Source organism: Myotis daubentonii, chromosome 20, assembly GCF_963259705.1.
Source record: "Myotis daubentonii chromosome 20, mMyoDau2.1, whole genome shotgun sequence".
Lineage (NCBI taxonomy): Eukaryota > Metazoa > Chordata > Mammalia > Chiroptera > Vespertilionidae > Myotis > Myotis daubentonii.
Genome location: NC_081859.1, coordinates 3,593,704 through 3,612,533, shown reverse-complemented (window position 1 = coordinate 3,612,533; position 18,830 = coordinate 3,593,704). Strand labels below are relative to the sequence as shown.

The 18,830-nt window shown below is 59.1% G+C and overlaps 1 protein-coding gene across 2 annotated transcripts in view; it reads right to left on the bottom strand.

Annotated features, from left to right (window-relative positions):
* The window catches only part of GALNT2 (polypeptide N-acetylgalactosaminyltransferase 2), a 68,301-nt gene extending 49,971 nt beyond the window's left edge, over nucleotides 1-18,330 (bottom strand). For both annotated transcript variants that reach the window (XR_009450246.1, XM_059677552.1), the window contains exon 1: nucleotides 18,112-18,330. Coding sequence is in view for 1 of the 2 variants with exons in the window: in XM_059677552.1 (XP_059533535.1) it covers nucleotides 18,112-18,234 (123 nt within the window). In the remaining variant the exon portion in view is untranslated. The remainder of the gene's footprint in view (nucleotides 1-18,111) is intronic.
* Between the last annotated feature and the right edge of the window lie 500 nt (nucleotides 18,331-18,830).

The following is an 18,830-nucleotide window of genomic DNA, read 5'->3' as shown; positions in this document are numbered from 1 at the left end:
CTGAAATGGCAGCCACTGCCCTCTGGGGCCGCACAGCCGGTTCTGGTAACTTATTCCAGAGAGAGAGAGAGAGAGAGAAAGAGAGAGAGAGAGAGAGAGAGAAAGGGTTGGTTGCCGGCCGTCTAGGCCCCAATCCACCAGATGATAGGATTTCAGCTTTTCACAGCGATTCCTGAAGCTTTGGGGAAAGGACCAAATAGAGGCCCACCTGCCTCCGCACACCGCCCCCGGGCCCCCAGGGGCACCTGGCACGGGGCCTAAGGATGCTGGGAGTTGGGGGTACTCACCCACAGGAGCGCGTGCGGGCCCAGCAGGGCGAGGTGCACCAGGCACCGGCTGAGTGGGTTCGTGCACTGAACCCCACGCGTGGGTCTTTGGGGGGCGCGCCTCCACCTGAGAAAGGAAGGCGCTGGAGGAGGGGGCGGTCCATAGGGAGACGCCGAGCAGAGGGCGATGGGTCGGGTGGGAGCAAGTCGCCGAGTAAATGGCTGCGCGAAGGGAGGAATCGATCACAAGCCACTGCCTGGGAAGGGGTTGGTCTCAACCAGCTACCTTGGTCCAAGATCGAGGCCTGCATCAGGGCTCACGGCAACAGGGCCTCCGGGACAATTACGTGGGTTCCACGGGGGAGTCCACGCAGGACCGTGGATCCCGTGGGAGCGCAGCACCTCCTGCCGCCCCGACGCCAGAGACGCTGTAGGTCACATTCGTGCACAAAAGTGTGTCAAGCGTCGGAAATTTCTGGAAGGACTACATGATTCTGAAAGATCTCCACCATCAACGTCTGCTTCCCCAGAAGGCAGATAAGAAAACCCAGAATTCATTCTGGTAATTAACTACTAATGTTTATACACACCTTTTATTTACAAGGTGCACTCACCTATGATCTCATTCTTAACCTTGGAACCAAAGTCAAATTAGCATTATCCGTTCGAGAGACCAACCCTGAAGACGCAGAAGTATATGCTGTGCTATATTGCCAACCGGTGGAGTGTTAATGATACAAGTATAGCTGATACGTGACTATAGGTTACCCTAATTCTCTACTAGAAAATGGTTCAAAATGTCCTGACCTATTCAAGACGGATTAAATTAGGTTTCATCTTTTAATGTTGAAATGTAACATTACTCACAATAGCCTAAAGGTCAAAGCCACGGAGGGGTCCGTCAGCAGATGCATGATAAACGGAGTGTAGTCTATTCATGTGATGGAATACTATGCAGCCTTGAAAAGGAAGGACATTCTGACACCTGCCACACCCTGGATGACCTCGTGAAGACTTTATTCGTGTGTGTTTTTTTAATATATTTTATTGATTTTTTACAGAGAGGAAGGGAGAAGGAGAGAGAGTTAGAAACATCGATGAGAGAGAAACATCGATTCAGCTGCCTCCTGCACACTCCCTACTGGGGAGGTGCCCGCAACCCAGGTACATGCCCTTGACCGGAATCGAACCTGGGACCCTTGAGTCCGCAGGCCGACGCTCTATCCACTGAGCCAAACCGGTTAGGGCCGAAGACTTTATTCTTGAGTGAAATAAGCCAATCACAGGGGGACACATGTGCTATGGTTTCACCCCTATGAGGTTCTGAGAATAGTCAAATTCATGGAGACAGAAAGTAGAACTGTGGTCTCCAGGGCCCGGGGGAAGGGGAAATGAGCAGGTACTGGTTAACGGGACAGAGTTTCAGTTTTACAAGGTGGAGAAGTTCTGCAGGTGGATGTGGTGATGATGGTCACACAACAAGGTGAAGGTCCTTCCGAACTCTGAACTGTGTGTCCACTTACAAATAGTACAGGTGGCCCTGGCGGCGTGACTCGGGGGTTGAATGTTGACCTACAAACCAGGAGGTCAGGGTTCGATTCCTGGTCATGGCACATGCCTGGGTTGCGGGCTCCATCCCCAGTGTGGGGCGTGCAGGAGGCAGCCGATCAGTGATTCTCTCTCATTATGGATGTCTCTCTCTCTCTCCCTCTCTTTCTCTCTCTCTCTCTCCCTCTCCCTTCCTCTCTGAAATCAATAAAAACATATTAAAAAAAGAGTCTGCCGTGTAGTGTGACTGAGGTCTCTGTGACCCTGGTCTGAACTCTGAGATGTCCCATTAAGTCCTTTCTCTTACTGTCCACCCCTCTTCTTGGCCGTAGCTTCGGACAGAACTTGCTACGATCCTGACGTCCTCACGGCAGATGGCCCAGGAAGAGGGAATCACTGTTTGCTCCTAAACAGACCATCTAGGTAGACAGACCAACGGGGATCGCTCATTCTGCAGCATCGACTGGCCATCGGTGGCTGAAGGGAGAGGGAGGGGCCTCCGGGAAGGAGAGACCGACCTGCAGGGCCTTCGGGGGAATGAAGGCGAGAGAAAATATGCGTCCAGGCTCAAGTCTCTTCGATCCTGTGAGTGTACGTAATTCAGACAAACGGATTCGGTCCTTGAGAGAAGAAATAAATGAAGGGAGATTCGACTTGGCCAGTGGTCCCCAGCCTGGTGCCCGCAGGCCGCTAAGGGTTACAGGGGGGGAGGGAGGAAGACGGAATTAATTACAGATTAAGAAAGACGTTGCCTGACGGATAGAAACGGCTTTCAGATACGATGGGGTTATGAAACGCAGAAGCATTAAAGAGGCCTTGGTGGGAAGGAAGGAAGGAGAGAGGGGGGAGGGAGGGAGGGGGGAGAAAGGGAAGGAGAGAGAGAGGAAGGGAAGGAGGGAGGGAAGGAGAGAGAGAGAGGGAGGGAAGGAGGGAGGGAGGGGAGAAGGAGAGGAAAAAAGGGGAGAAGGGGCTGCTTGGGATCCTCAGTACGAAGCAAGGCAACATTTCTCTCCACTCCCTCCTGCCTCCCTGGAATGAGATATGCATATTAACAAACATCATATTGAAATCACTTAAGCAAATGACTACGCCGCACTGATAAGGAGTTCTCTGGTCGTGATTATCACAGATGAGCACTTCTGCAACGCGTTCGGTGCCGTAATTAAAACCCCTTTAAAGGGGGGAATTGTCTATCTCGGCTCAAGCCTCAACCGGCAGGCCCCAGGGCGAGCACACTCCACACACCAGGCCGGTGTGCGGCCCTGGAAACTGAAAGCGCAGCCAGCGGCAGCTGGTGTGGCTCCGTGAGAAGAATGACTAAGGCAAATGCCTTCCCGGGACGCTGAGCAAAGGCTAGGCTCAGGCTGGGCAGTGCCAGCCACATTCCTGCACAAAAGCCACCCCCCACCCCCACCCCGCGAACGCAGGGGCTAACACCAGGACTTGTTGTATCTCAGAGCCTTGGGGTTGGGGTTACCGGGGTGGGGTGGGGTGGGGGGGTAGGGGAGAGAGCGGTTCTTTTTATGTTATTTCATTGATTATAGAGAGACAAGGAGACAAGTGGGGTGGGGCGAGGGGGAGACATCCACGTGAGAGAGAAACATCGACTGGCTGCCTCCGTCACGTGCCCGATCGGGGGATCGAGCCCCCCACCCGGACACGTGCCCTGACCAGCAACGGAACCGTGACCTCCTGGTTCACAGGTCGACGCTCAGCACCGAGCCACACGCAAGCACCGAGCCACGCACGGGCTGGTCGGGGACCTTTCAGCGAAAGTCCACGCCGTGCTGGCCTCGTGGGAAGGCGAGAAGATGTTTGTCCTTCCTGAGAAGGAAAGGCTCTGTGTTATCGCGCTTCCTGGTTGGCTTCGGCCGCGGGGACGGACGCGATTTCGTGTTCAAACACGGGCTCCCTGGTCTAGTGTCAACACAGCTGCTGGGAAGGGGCAGGCCCCGCCCTCGGTCAGCAATGGCCACGCCTGCTGTGCGGGGTCACAGGGGGACTTCCCGGAGCACAGGAGGGGCACCCACCCAGGGCCGGGCCGTGAGGGCGAGGACACGCATGGTGGGTCCCCTCCATCCTGGAGTTCTGCACCCACTTCTTTCTTCTCCTTTTTCCTCCCTCCCTCCCTCCCTCCCTCCCTCCCTCCCTCCACGACAAAAAAAGTCACATCTGACCCTAGACATTTTTGTTGCTGTTGTTGTTAATCCTCACGGGAGGATATTTTTCCCACTGAGTTTTAGAGAAAGTAGAAGGGAGGAAGGGAGGGAGGGAGGGAGAGAGGGAAACAGCCAGATGAGAGAGACACATGCATGGGTTGCCGCCCGTATGTGCACCGACCAGGGCCGGGGAGGAGCCTGCAACTGAGGTCCCGTGCCCTTGACCGGAATCGAACCCGGGACCCTTCGGTCCGCGGGCCGACGCTCTATCCACTGAGCCACACCGGCCAGGGCGGGCCCTCGATGTTTAAACTCCAGTTCTCCTTGAATCTGTTTGCACGTCACACGCACGCTTTTTCTGATAAGCTGCCTCCCATCTTCTGAGAACCAGATGTAGGTTAGATGCCCACGGCCCGCCCTGGAGAAGCGGGAGGACATTTTTTCAGACGGTGGCATACGGAACACAGGATTTGAAAATAAGATCGGACAGTGTCACCCTCCCAGAATAAAGCCGACAAGAACCAGCAGAGGGATGGGCGACCCTGGGCACCTGTGGTGACCTTCCTGGAAAGTGCCCCGCTGTAGCTGCGGGGGCGAGGGGGGCGGTGGTGGCGGGGAGGAGGGGGTACGGCTCCCGTCTCGGGGGAGCCTGGCAGAGTCCGCCAGGGAGCCTGGTGCAGAAACCCTCAGGAACCCAGGTCGACCGCAATCTAATTAGGTCGGCGGAGTCTCGGGAAACCGTTCTGCTGAGCGATCACTAAAGGAGAACGGGGAGAAAGAAACTCGGATGAATCAGCCGGGATCCGATTTCCAGGCGGCAGACACTCCCCGAGCTTTTGAACGCAGAGGCTTTGATAGCCGCTGTGGACCGGGCAACAGAGAGGGCACAAAAGGAACGCCAAGAAGTCGGGGGGCAGCCCGGCAGGGAGCAGCCACCGCCCCCCCCCCCCCCCAGGATGGAGGGACAGAGGGACAACGATGCCAAGTTACTGAACCCAACGAGCTCAATGGTTGCGCACTGGGCTGTTGGCAAAACTAATCTCCACAGCGACCCTGGGGACAGGTATTGGTTCTGCGCACAGAAATATGCCAGAAGGGTGGGGGCCGAGTCATCGAGCTTCCAGGAGGGAGGAAGGGCGCCCCGGAACCCCGGGGCCGCTCGCCCAGCCCCGCTGGGGCTCCTTGTGCACCTGCGCCCGCCCGGCAGCCCCGCACACCCAGGCACATGCTTGTCACCGATGGCCCGGCGCGCTGTGTACCAACAGCTCACGGCGCACGGTCCGGCAAACCCGTCTTCATTTTTTTTTTTAGCTCTTTTCATCCTGCGGGTACATCTCTCTAGAGTCGTAGAATCACATTCTATATCTCTATCTATAGACGTAGATATACGTCTACCTTTATATAGATATACCTATATATATATATATACATCCACTAGTACATATCTACGTATCTATATGTCTGTATGTCTATAGATATATCAATGTATATATTTGAGAGTGGAAGGGAGGGGGAGAGACAGAGAGAGAGAGAGAGGGAGGGGGAGAGAGAGAGAGAGAGAAACATCGTGGTGAGAGAGACACATCGACTGGCTGCCTCCCGCACGTGCCCTGACCACGGGGAGAAGGAGAGGGGCAGGGCAGCCGTCTGAGGCCACTGCGGCCCCGGAACGTCCTTCTCCTGCAGTCCTCCTCACGCAGCCACAGCACATCCCTCCACGCGTGACATTCCGTCACCAGAGTGCTCATCCACCGAGGCAGCTCCGAGAGCAGGGAGAGCGGGCGTGCCCGGACAGGCCAGGCCTCCGCGGGGACCGCGCCTGCACACGGGCCGGCAGGGGCCGTGCCAGACGCCCGCCCGGGACCTGCCCCGGCAGGGAGCAAGCTCGCCGGGCACTTGCCCAGCGCAACACATACCTTCCCGTCTGGGATGGATGAGCCGTGTGCTGACCTCCACAAAGCCAGGGTGCAGTGCTAATGACATGCCCTGCGCACCCTCTTCCGCCAGGACGGAGGGAAGGTGTGTGCGCGCCCATGTGCACACGTGTATGTGTCTGCAGTTGCAGACAAGAAATGATATTCCAGCCTTAGCCAGTTTGGCTCACTGGACAGAGCGTCGGCCTGCAGACTGAAGGGTCCCGGGTTCGATTCCGGCCAAGGGCAGGTACCTTGGTTGCAGGCACATCCCCAGTAGGGGGTGTGCAGGAGGCAGCTGATCGATGCTTCTCACTCATCGATGTTTCTAACTCTCTATCCCTCTCCCTTCCTCTCTGTAAAAAAATCAATAAAATATATATATATATAAAAAAAAGAAATGATATTCTAGCCCGGTCGGTGCGGCTCAGGGGTTGAGCATCGACCTGCAAACCAGGAGGAGGTCACAGTTCGATTCCCGGTCGGGGCACAGGCACCTGTGGGCGAGGGGAGTGGGCACAGGTGCGGCAGACACCGCGTGGCCTCTCCCTGACCCCATCCCCACCATCTCCATCATCTCCCGACCCCCAGCCCTCCCTCTACAGGAGGCCCTGAGGCCCACGAAGTGGGGTGCACCAGGCCTGAGGTCCCAGCCAGGTCCAGAGAGCTGTCATAACCCGTCATCCGGGCGTTTACACGGCTTCTTTCACCTGAAATCGCGGCGCAGCCCGTCCACCCATCGGCAGCCGAGGGCCGAGTGCTCTCAATTAGAGGCACCGGAGACGCTGCACGAACTCCGCGCCGATTGGCCGCCGGGCCTCCGCCCTCACACGGGGCTGTTGCGCCGCCACAATCCCGAACTGTCCCCCAGGTGTCACTCACTCACAGCTTCGAAAGCCAGAAGCCGAACTAACGAGACTCAGAGAAGGTTTACGGTTGGCAACCTGGCGGGGAAGTTTTCAGAAAACATATCCAGGTACAGTCGGGCCTTGACTTACGAGTTTAATTCGTTCTGAGACCGAGCTCGTTAACTCAAATTACTCTATCAACTCAATGCAAAAAATCGGCCGAGAGACAGCTGGTATCTCAACAAACTCGTTAGTCGGGACACTCGTAAGTCAAGGCCCCACTGTACCAGCCACTCAAGATGTTGAAAAGCCAATTGCAGTTAAAAAAAAAAGAACTAGTTACACAGTTAACGACCACACCCGGATTAATGTTTACGGCATGAAAATGGCTAATTATTTTGTACCTACAAGCTGGTAACAGATTCATTTTGTATATTATAAAAAATCAGTACATACATACCCACACCCCGGTGTAATTTTCAGACACGTTAAAAGAGATAAGGGGGTGACCCTGGAAAATAACCCGGTGGTGCCATGCGCTGGGGAGGGGCTCTGACCCCCGCTTCCTGCCCGCTCCCCTCGCCCCTTCCAGCAGGACCTGGGTCACCAGGAGCCCACACCGCCGCCCCGGGCCCCTCCCCAGCTCGCCGCCCTCCCCGGGGCTCAGTGTCCTCACCGAGGAAGGAGCCAGCGCTGCGAGAGCCCCTCCTGACCTCACACGCCTGCCTTCCCAGACGCAGGTCCCAGCGGGCGAGGGGCTTCCTGGGAAGCAGGCAGCCCGGCCTCCATCCGGCGGGGGCGCCAGAACCTCCCAGAACCTCCCGCTCACCCGCGAGAGCGCCCATCCACGCCAGCTGTCGGCACTGACGTGTGTGCCTGGCCCCACTCGGACATCCCGCCGAGAGGTAAATGGGGAAACTGCTCTAGGTCTACCAGCGGTTCTCAACCTGTGGGCCGCGACCCCTTTGGCGGTCGAACGACCCTTTCACCGGGGTCGCCTAAGGCCATCCTGCATCTCAGATATTTACATGACGATTCATCACAGTAGCAACATGACAGTGATGAAGTCGCCACGGAAATAATGTTATGGTTGGGTCACCACATAAGGAACGGTATTAAAGGGCCAGGAGGTTGAGAACCACTGGGCTAGCGCCTTCTCATCTTGAAAATGAGACTCAGCTCACATCCTCCCACGTAAATGATTAGTGACCCACGTTATTCCCTTTTTATATGTGTAACTATTTTCATTGATCTCAGAGAGGAAGGGAGCGGGAGAGAGAAACATCCATGATGAGAGAGAATCACGGATCGGCTGCCTCCTGCACGCCCCACACTGGGGATCGAGCCCAAAACCCGGGCCTGTGCCCCGACCGGGAATCGAACCGTGACCTCCTGGCTCCTAGGTCGACGCTCACCCACTGAGCCACACGGGCCGGGCCACCCATGTTACTCCTTGCTGCCGGCCTGGGTGCAGCCTGTGAGCCACCCAAGTACAGACGGAGGAAGAAACTCCACAGGCCATGGGCAGGGGTGCCCCTCCTGCCGCCCCGCCCGCCCCCCTCAGCCCGTTGAGGAGGCCTGGACGGCCACACTGTGCCCTCCTGCTGCCCAGCCTCAGGCCTGGAGCTCAGACCACCCAAGAACCCAGACGAGGCCCCTCCCAGGCCCCCAGCGGCAGCGGGCGATAATGAAGGCCCAGCCCCCCGCCCCCCCCCCCCCCCCCCCGTAATCAGCACCTTCTAGGCCTGAAGCTGCCTCTCAGCATCGACAACTGAGAAACCTGCCATTTGTAACTTGCTGATGACGCAGGGACCACGGCTCCAAAGCCAGCTGAGGACTGGGCGGGGGGGGGGGGGGGGGGGGGGGGGCAGGGGGACGACGTATCCATCCCAGCCCGTTTCACTCCCGCGGGACCTGTGCGTGTGTTAACAGCGTTGGGGGCTGCGGGACACTGTGGCTGTGGGAGCTCTGACCCATCTCCCAGGCGCATGGAAATAAAGACAGATCAGCCCTGGCCTGTGTGGCTCAGCGGATAGTGCGTCGGCCTGCGGACTGAAGGGTCCAGGGTTCGATTCGGGTCAAGGGCGCCTACCTCGGTTGCAGACTCGATCCCGGGTCCTGGTCTGGGCTCATGCCGGAGGCAACCAATCCATGTGTCTCTCTCACATTGATGTTTCTCTCTGTCTCTCCCTCTCCCTTCCACTCTCTCTAAAAAATCAATGGAAAGATATCCGCAGGTGAGGATTAACAGACAAACAAAAGACAGACTGGCAATGGCTTGACAGTGTTTCAGGTATCTCAGCGACAGGGCTGGCAGGAATGTGACCTGCAGGGGTATTTGTGGGAAACAGCAGGAAATAGCAGGAACTGTATCTTACAGAAAACAGGCGGTATTGTTGGTGGTAACGAGAACGGTACCAGGTGTCTGACCCGTGGGGTCAGATCGGACCTGGGTTCAGCAACCTCGGTCCTTCGGTTCTGGCGAGGGAAGAATTCAGAGCCAAGACTCCAACTATAAGAAGACATCCTACAATGGACATAAGACACTGGGTGATAGGGGAGGCTAGGGGACTGTATAGGGCGGGGGGATAAAATGGATACATATGTAATACCCTTTGTAATACTTTAAGCAATAAAAAAAAAAAAAAAAAAGAAGACATCCTATATAACCCTATATAATAAAAGGCTAATATGCAAATTGTCCCCTCAACTGGGTGTTCATCCAGGGGGTGGGGCCATCCAACTGCCCGCAGCCCCTCCCCCTGGCTGGCCCCTCCCCCAATTGCTCCCCCCACCCGGATTGGGGATGGACCATCCAGCCAACCTCCAGCAGCCCCCCCCCCCCATTGACCCTGATCGGGACAGGCCAGCCAGACCCCACCGGTGCACGGATTTGTGCACCAGGCCTCTAGTTTATTTATAAAACCACAGAGGTAGCCCTGGCCGGTTTGGCTCAGTGGATAGAGCACCGACCTGCGGACTGAAGGGTCCTGGGTTCGAATCCAGCCAGGAGCACATGCCGGGGTTGCAGGCTTGATCCCCAGTGGGGCGCATGCAGGAGGCAACCAATCCATGATTCTCTCTCATCATTGATGTTTCTATCTCTCTCTCCCCCTCCCTTCCTCTCTGAAATTAATACAATATATATTTTTTTAAAAAATCACGGAGGTGGAAGAAGTAATTTGTCGAAGGAATGGGCTTAGGAAACAAGTTTAAAGTCAAAGGAAGGGCCCTTGGCGCTTAGAAGTGAGGAAGGCCAAGGCGGGCGGGGCGGCCTGCCTGGGAGCAGAGGAAGGGAGAGGCTCAGCGGAGGGGGAGGGTGCTGGGTCCTCCTCCTAAGGCTTTAGGGTGGAGATTTTAGGGGAGGTCCCAGCAGAAGATCTCAGCAGCTTTCCAGGGGGGTCCTTTCAGGGTCTGGGTCTGCACTGGCACCTCAGCTCTGCAGAGGTTGCTCTCGGCCGTGTGGGGAGCGCCGAGGCTCTGTGACCTGGAGGCTCATCCGTGACCTGGAGTATCCGTGACCTGGAGTATCTGTGACCTGGAGTATCCGTGGGAAATGACACGGACATGTGACCTCACTGCTGCAGCCGCATCCGGGAGGTCTGGGAGGCGGAGCGTGGGAAATGGCACTTCTCCCCCCGGTTCTCGGGTGTCGGCCTCCAGCCGCCCTGCGCGGGAGCTGCTGGCATTTACGAGGGCCATTAGACACTTTATGGGGTTAGGGACCGTGCCAACAGCGGGCTGCTGGACCGGACAGCTGGAAGGTTGCACGGAGGCCGGCCGGGGAAAGGTGACTTGAAAGACCCGCAGCCGCCGGAGCAGCTGCTGAGGTTGGGTCTGGGCTCCGGGGGCGCCCAGGGAGTGAGCTCCCGACGTCCTGAAAGGATGCCGCTCTGGACAGCCTCAAATGAAGGGTCCGTCTCAGCCGCGCCGCCCTGAGAGAGGGTGGCCCTGAGAGCGTGGCCCTGAGAGAGCGTGGCCCTGAGAGTGTGACCCTGAGAGAGCGTGACCCTGAGAGCGTGGCCGGCTGATGCAAATCAGAGGCCGCGTGGGGAGACGCCCGTAACTGAAGCACTCGGTCATCGGGGCTCGGGAAGTGGGGTAACTCCGTGTCAGGGGCTTGGCGTGGCCGCCCTGGGTGAGGAGCCGGCCTGGGACGCCCGCGGTCCCATCGCCTTGGTCCTTCCTGCCTCCAGGGCTTTCCCGGTGACCTTGATTTTGAGCGTTAGCTCTGTGACCTGCAAAAGGCTGACCCCCTTTTCTCTCTTTCCACTTCCCACTCTCCTCCCTCCCCAGTCAGCTCACCCGCTCGTTTTACTTCCTGTTACTAATGATCACGGATTTCCTTGTGTCTGGAATCTACCTTATTTTGAGAGCGAGAGGAAGGGAGAGCTTGCTCCCTGCCGGGACAGGTCCCAGGCAGGCATCTGCAAGGGGAGGTCCCGGTCTGCAAGGGGAGGCCCCGGTCTGTTGGTGGGAGACTTCAGTCTGCGGTGGGAGGTGGGGTGGGGGAGTATGGGTGCCCTGTGTACACAGATGAATACACACCACACCCAGCACCCCATGTGGACAAGAAGACAAGATCCAAGATTCCCACGTGATGGGGGAGACTCCGCCCCTGACAAGCCAAAGGCAACCGCCTCGGGGAGAGAAAACCGGCTCCTGCGTTTGGCAAAGGAAACCGAGGCGCGTGGCGATCACCAGGAGGCGGGCACACTGCCACGGCCGCGGTGCGAGAGGAGAAAGGCGGCACGGGAAGTGCCAGCTCCCTCCACACCCGGGCCCCTCCTGCAGGGCAGGCCCACGGCCAAAGGTCAGAATCCTCGCCCCGGCGAAGAGAGCAAGGCCAAGTTCCACTCCGAGGGCAGGAGAGTCGCCAGAGCGCGAGGACCAACATCCAGTATGACTCTCGCTGGAACCTGCCCAGGAGGGCTTGCTGGCCGTGCCAAGAGGTCCCCCCCAGAAAACCGCTCAATGAGGCAGCCTGGAGCCAAGGATCCAGGGTCTCAGAGGCCGCCTGGTGGCAGGTTCCACCCCTTCTATATTGTTGATCCTCCCCAAGGGTATTTTCCCACTGATTTTTAGAGAGAGGGGAAGAGACGGAGAGAGTGAAGCATTGATGTGAGACGGACCCATCGATGGGTTGCCTCCCGCATGCACCCCAACCAGGGCCGGGGATCGAGCCTGCCACCGAGGTACGTGCCCTTGACCGGAACCGAACCCAGGACCCTTCAGTCCATGGACCGACGCTCTATCCACGGGGCCACACCGGACAGAGCCGGTTTCGACTCTTTCGTTGCTGTTCATGGAGAAGGAATCCCGAGGGAAGACCAGGGCACGGGGGTGCAGGGCCCTGGGGGGTGCAGAGGGAGCAGCATGTATGGAACCTCATCTCTGCTTTCCTCTGAGTGGCTCTAGCCAGACAGCTGCCGGCGGGAATGTTGCAGCAACCCCCTTCCAACACACCTTCCGAACAGGCAGGAGCCCGCGAGACGAACGGGCCGGGTCCGGCCGGCTTCTCACCCGGAATCCTGCCGGGCCAGCTGTTTCCTGGGAATACTCGCCTCCTTCCCAGGACCTCAGCCAGAACCTGGAGTCAGCTCCTGTGCCCGCCCGTGTCCCTGCCCCAGCCAACTGCCCCTGGCTTTGCTAGAAGGTAGGCCCCACAGCTTTGAAATCGATGGCTCTCAGACCGACTTCCTTCTCCCCAGAGATCTGAGGCAGCCCGGCCGGCGTGACTCAGTGGTTGAGCATCGATCTAGGAACCGGGAGATGGCGGTTTGATTCCCGGGCAGGGCACAGGCCCGGGTTGCGGGCTCCATCCCCAGTGTGGGGCGTGCAGGAGGCAGCCGACCCATGATTCTCTCTCATCATTGATGTTTCCATTTCTCTCCCCCTCTACTTTCCTCTCTGAAATCAAAAATATATTTATACGTATTTTTTTAATTTACAAACAAAACCCCCCCTCCACAAAGTCTTCCCTTGCTCCTGCCCTCCCTCCCTCCACCTCAAACTGTCACCACAAATGGAATTTCTTTCAACCCCACACGGATTAGAGGTGGCGGGGTGGGGTACGGAGCCCCCCTGGGCACCCACCCACAGGCACGCTCAGACCTGCTGACGTCCGTTACAGCGCATGGCAGTCTCGTGCTCAACCTCAGGCCAGGCTCACTTGAGCGCTGATAGCATCTCCGGCCGGCCGGGAGGGGCCAGGCTGCAGGGACAGGGGGCAGGCCCAGCGCCTAGGCGGGGACCTCCACGGGGGGACCCTCCACAGCCACACCGACTGTGCATGCCACCACCACAGAGAGGGGTGACCTCAGCCCGCTCTCCTGCTGGCCGCCCACGGGTGGGAACCCCGCTGTGACACTATGGCGGGTGCGGGCACGGCGTCCGGACCACATCCCACCAGAGGACCCGGCCACGTCTAGAAGGAATGGGTGAGGGAGGGGAAGGAAAAAGAAACACTCCAAACATTTCCCAGAAACCGGGAAGCCGCACACGGTTCCTGTCCACTACGCTTTCAAAGGAATATTTAGGCTTTTCCACCACCCCCTCCCCCCCGCCACCCCTCCTACCATTCATTCGGCACCTGTGACAGGCCAGGGCCGGCTCATGGCACTTCGTGCTCTGCCACCAGGTACGGACGATGATCCTCTCCGGGAAGATGAGGAGGCTGAGGCTCGGAGGGGCTCAGGAAGTTAGCAAAGGCCCCTGAGCGGGAAGGAGCAGACCATCGCGCTCCCGCCAGGCCCGTACACAGGTCTGTGCGCTCCCCTTCGCTGACCGCCCACCGCCCAGTTCCAAATCGTGACTGCTTCCCTAAGGCCGACCGAGTGACACCCCGAAAAGCCGGCCTGGCATTGGAAGCGCTCTACACTTCAGTCCCAAACTCCTTCTCCAAGTTACACCCCAATGTTCTCCCACTCAAGGGCCTGCTCCAGCCAAGTGAGGCCCCTCCCCAGTCCAAAAAGGGGGCCCTCCGCCGGCTGGTGTGGCCCAGTGGATAGAGCGTCGGCCTGTGGATTGAAGGGTCCCATGTTCGATTCCCGTCAAGAGCACATGCCCGAGCTGCAGGCTTGATCCCCAGTGGGGGGCGTGCAGGAAGCAACCGATCAATGATTCTCATCACTGATGTTTCTATCTCCCTCTCCCGTCCTCTCTGAAATCAATAAAAATATATTAAACAAACAAACAAACAAAAAGAGGAACCTCAGCCGGCTGGTGTGGCTCAGTGGTTGAGCATCATCCTATGAACCAGCAGGTCATGATTCGATTCCTTGTCAGGGCACATGCCCGGGTTGGGGGCTCGATCCCCAGTGGGGGGCGTGCAGGAGGCAGCCGATCCATGATTCTCTCTCATCATTGCCGTTTCTCTCTCGCTCTCCCTCTCCCTTCCTCTCTGAAATCAATAAAAATATATTTTTTTACAAAAAGAGGGCCCTTGACTCCCCGATGCCTCCTACAAGGTCTTGCCCAGAATCCTCCACCTGGGACCCCAGGGGAAGGGCTGTCACACCGGCTCCCGCTGTGGCTTTCCCTCCCTCCCACGTCCTTGGGGGTCACAGACCAGGGGTCCTAGGCCTGACACCCTCTTTCCTCACCGGCTAGCAAACCCCCTTCCTCCCTAAGCAGCCAGGCTTTCCCCCGGGGGCAGGTTCACTTCCCCCGAAATCCCTTCCTCTCGGCTGCCTGCCTGCCTGCCTGCCTGCGGCTCCATCCACGGCCAACACGCCAAAACCCAGGGGAACGTCACGTGATTAAAACGTGAAAGCGTTTCAGACGCTCGGAGGAAAGGCACCCTTGACGTGCAAATCATCAATTTACAGGGAAGAAGCAAACTACGCGTGGGGCGTGGCATCTAGTCCTCTGCCCCCGGGGGGGGGGGGGCGGGGGGGAGAAGAGAAGAAATGTGTCCTCTCACACCCGAAACACTGTAGCTGGGATTGAAATTCCGCCGGTTAAACTGACACACATACGCAAACGCTGCAGTGTCGTGTTAAACGACGTGATGCATACACGGACGGACGGACGGACAGGCTGCACACACCCTGAACCTCAGCCTGGAGGCCTGGGCAGTGCAGCAAAGCCCGGCTTGGCGTTCACACACCGGTTCCTGTTTAGTTTATGAAACCTGCCGTCTGAGGGGAGCTGGCTTCCTGGGTTTCGCTACATGAAGTACGGTCCTGGAGTGAGTTATTTCCCAGGCAGGACACGGTGCTGCTGAAGCAGCAGAAATGCTAGACAGACAATCCACCCCCCCCCCCCCAAAGCCTAATACTGTAGCCCGGAGCCCTGTTAAAAATGTCAGGGCGGCCCGGCCAGCGTGGCTCAGTGGTTGAGCGCTGACCTATGAACCAGGAGGTGATGGTTCGGTTCCCGGTCAGGGCACACGCCCGGGTTGCGGGCTCGATCCCCAGTGTGGGGGTGTGCAGGAGGAAGCCGATCCATGATCCTCTCTCATCACTGATGTACGTCTGTCTCTCTCTCTCTCTCTCTCTCTCTCTCTCTCTCTCTCTCCCTTCCTCTCTGAAATCAATAAAAATACATATTCTTTTTAAAAAAATCAGGGCGCAGAGAAATCCGCTAAATATGGAATGAGAGCCTTGACTCGAATCGCAGGAAAGAAGAGAAGAAATATAAGCCCACTTACACCCAAAACACTGCGGCTCGGATTTAAATCCTGCCTGTGCGTGCACGCCACGCTCTCTCTTCATGCCCGTACTTACCAAGCTAAAAATACTACGTACGTCCTCGTATCGTGAAGATGAACTAAATCCGAAGAGACTTGCTGGTCTCTAAATCCATGGAAACAATTCAGAAGGCAGGAAGCCTGCACAGTTCCATACTCTCAGTTATTAAGTTTGGGGCGGCGGGGTTCTGTGAAGTCCAGAAGCCTGGGGACTCCCACTCTCACAGCGGCGTCCCTACCCTACGTTCACGAGTCCTCCTGCTGCCACTTCAAAAGCTACTACAGCCTCTGCACACCTCGTCCTCAACCCGCCCATCGCCGGCCCATTCCAGGGCCAGGATTAAACTTTACGGCTGGCTGACGGGAAGATTAGAATCCCCGGTCACCAATGCATGTACTAGTACAGCCGACCATTCCCACGTGTTTTTTCTCCATGCTCTTTGTACCTTCCGACTGCCCGTCTATCAGAAGTTCTTGGATTATTTTTAAACTAAGGATCCATTTTTTTTCTCTTTTTTTCTTAGAGATAGTTGGAAGGATGGGAGGGGGAGAGCCAGAGAGAGAGAAACATCCATGTGAGAGAGACCCACTCATTGGCTGCCTCCTGCACACGCCCCGACCGGGGCCGGGAATAGAGCTTGCAACCGAGGTACGTGTGCCCTTGACCGGAATCGAACCTGGGACCCTTCAGTCTGCAGGCTGAGGCTCTATCCATTGAGCCACACCAGCTAGGGCTCTTGGATTTTTTTTTTTTAACTCAGGATCACTCTTCAGAGATCAACCCAGTCCACCAGCAGAAGCCCACCCCTTGCCAGGGGGTCCGGCCTCTGCAAATGCCAACGTCACACGGCGGCCCTTTCGAATCACATGTGCTCACGATCGAGGCAAACAGAGGAAAGAGAAGTACCGGGCGGGCTGATGTGTCTGGTTTTCTCTTGTCTGGAAGGCAGACCGCCCGCCAGGTGCCACCAGCGCGAGAGGCACAGATGCCGGGGACACAGGTTTACAATCACCCCAGTGCAATACGCCCACGGTGTTCACTCTGACAGCAGCTGCACCCTTCTCCTGGGGTCCCCGGCCCTTTACCGCCCAGGAATAGTGGGGGTTCCGTGTACACACACAACCGGAGAATGAGAGAGAGAGAGAGAGAGAGAGAGAGAGAGAGAGAGAGCAACAGGGCTAAGGGTACACACACTATTGGCTCAGAACCAAGCCAGGCCAATTCCGCACATGGAAAAACAATGTTCATCGCTGCCTCCTTAGAGAAAGCAAACCCAGGAAATTTACCAAGAATCAAAGAAGGCACCTACCTCCATGTCATACCGGAAGGAAGGGAGGAAGGAAGGAAGGAAGGAAGGAAGGAAGGAAGGAAGGAAGGAAGGAAGGAAGGAAGGAAGGAAGGAAACCTCTGACGCAGCCAACTCAGCGCTGACCTTTACCGGTTAGACTTTCAGGCTGAAGTCGGTTCGTCCACAGTTATGCGCGCTCCGCTGGTTCCTGTGCACCATCCCCTGGTTCCAGCCCAACCCGCGGTCCACCTCCATTCACTCAGAATTTCCAGGGTTTGCGGCGACACTACACGTCACGGGAGTGGGGGCTGCAGTATTTCGGAAAAGATAACGCTGCTTTCAGACCCATCAACCACCAACCGGCACCGACTGCTGGACTGCTGGCACCGACCGCCGGCACCATGTGCACAAGCGCCCAGGCCCCTCCTGGCCCAGCGGGCGCGCGGCCCCAGAACCGCGCCGTCCGGGCTTCTCTGGGGCTCAGTGTCCCCCCCAAACGCCCGGCTGTCTGGAGCGCCGTCCACGGTCCCCACGGCCCCCTCACTCGGCCCTCGGGGCCTGTGCAAAACACAGGGACCATCCCCGCGTCACCGGGCTGTGGGGGTGGCGCACAGCGCGCAGGGGGGCCGGGCCCGGCCGGGCGCAGGGTAACGCGGGGGCCGGGAGGGGAAGGTCGGGACATGGCCGTGGCCGGCCTCGCTCAGGGGGAGTCCGTTTTCTCCGCCCCCCGGGCTGGCTGCGTCCCCCGCCCCCGGAGGAACGGGCTGGGAGAGGGGCAGAGTCCAGACGTGCGCCCCCCTCCCCACGCGGGGCGCCGCGGGGAAGGGGGAGGATCCGCAGCGCTGGTACCAAAGGGCTGGAAAGAAACTTGGACTCCTCTCTCCGACTGAAGACGACACGCTCGCTGGAGAGGCGGCCGCCTCCTCCCCGCCTCCCCACCCCCTTTTGTGCCTCCCAACACCCGCACCCCCAAACTTCCCCGCGCAGGGGATGGGGCTTCGGCGGCGGGGCAGGACGCCACTGAAATTGTGTGCAGCGGAGGGGGCGTCTACGAAGGGGGTGGGGGCGTCTAGGAGCGGAGCGGGGGGCGACGAGAAACGCGCCCGCGGCCCCGGGCCAGCGGGGCAGCGCCGGGTGGCCTCTTCCGAGCCCGGCGAGCGCGGAGGGGCCGATGCGCCCGCCGCCCCCGCTGCCCCAGGGACTCCGGGAGGCCCGAGGCGGGGGGCCCGAGCCCAGATCCGGACGGAGAGGAGCGGGAGGCGCGGGGAGCCCCCCGCTCGGTGCCCGGCGGCCACGTCAGAGCCGGGACGCGGGCTGCCTCGAGGGCGGGAGGGCCGGGCGCGGGGGTGGCGGGGATCGCGGCGCGGGGGCCGGGCCGCGGCGGGCGCCCACTCACCTTCCTGCCGGCGCCGCCCGCGCCCGCGGCCAGCGCGGTGCCGCCCCCGGAGTACATGTAGTAGGCGATGCCCAGCACCCACAGCAGCGCGAAGCACAGCAGCACCCGCGAGCGCCGCCGCATCCTCGCCTCTCGGCCGCCGGCCGCGGCGCCGTGCTCGCCAGTGCAGCCTGGGCCGGCGGGCGGGAGGCGGCGGGCGGGCGGCGGCGCGGGCGCGGGCGGAGGGAGAGGAAGGGGCGGGCGCAGCGCGGCTCCTCCCCGCCCCCCAGGCGCGCGCTCCCGGCTCGGGCGGCGGCGGCGGCGGCGCGCGAGCTGGAAGCGGCGGCCGCCGAGGCCCTCGGAGGGGGCGGGGTCAGGGAGCAAAGGGCGACCAATCGGCGGGCGGCGGCGGCGGCCCGGGGCGGGGGGAGGCGGGAGGAGGAGGGAGGAACCGGCTCCAGGCCCCGCACGCCGGCCGCCCGCCTCCTCCGCGCCCTCCGCGCGCCCCCGCCCCCCGTGAGTGACAGGTGGCTGCCAGGACCCCGGCGGGGAGCGCGCACCCCGGCGCACGTGCACAGGCCCGGGGACACCTGGTCCCTGCGGCCTGGCGCTGCTCTGCGGACGTTGTCACCTCCAGTCCCTTTTTTTCTTCTTTTTTTCCTGTTCCTTTTTATTGATTTCAGAGCGGAAGGGAGAGGGAGAGAGAGACAGAAACATCCATGATGAGAGAGAACTATGGA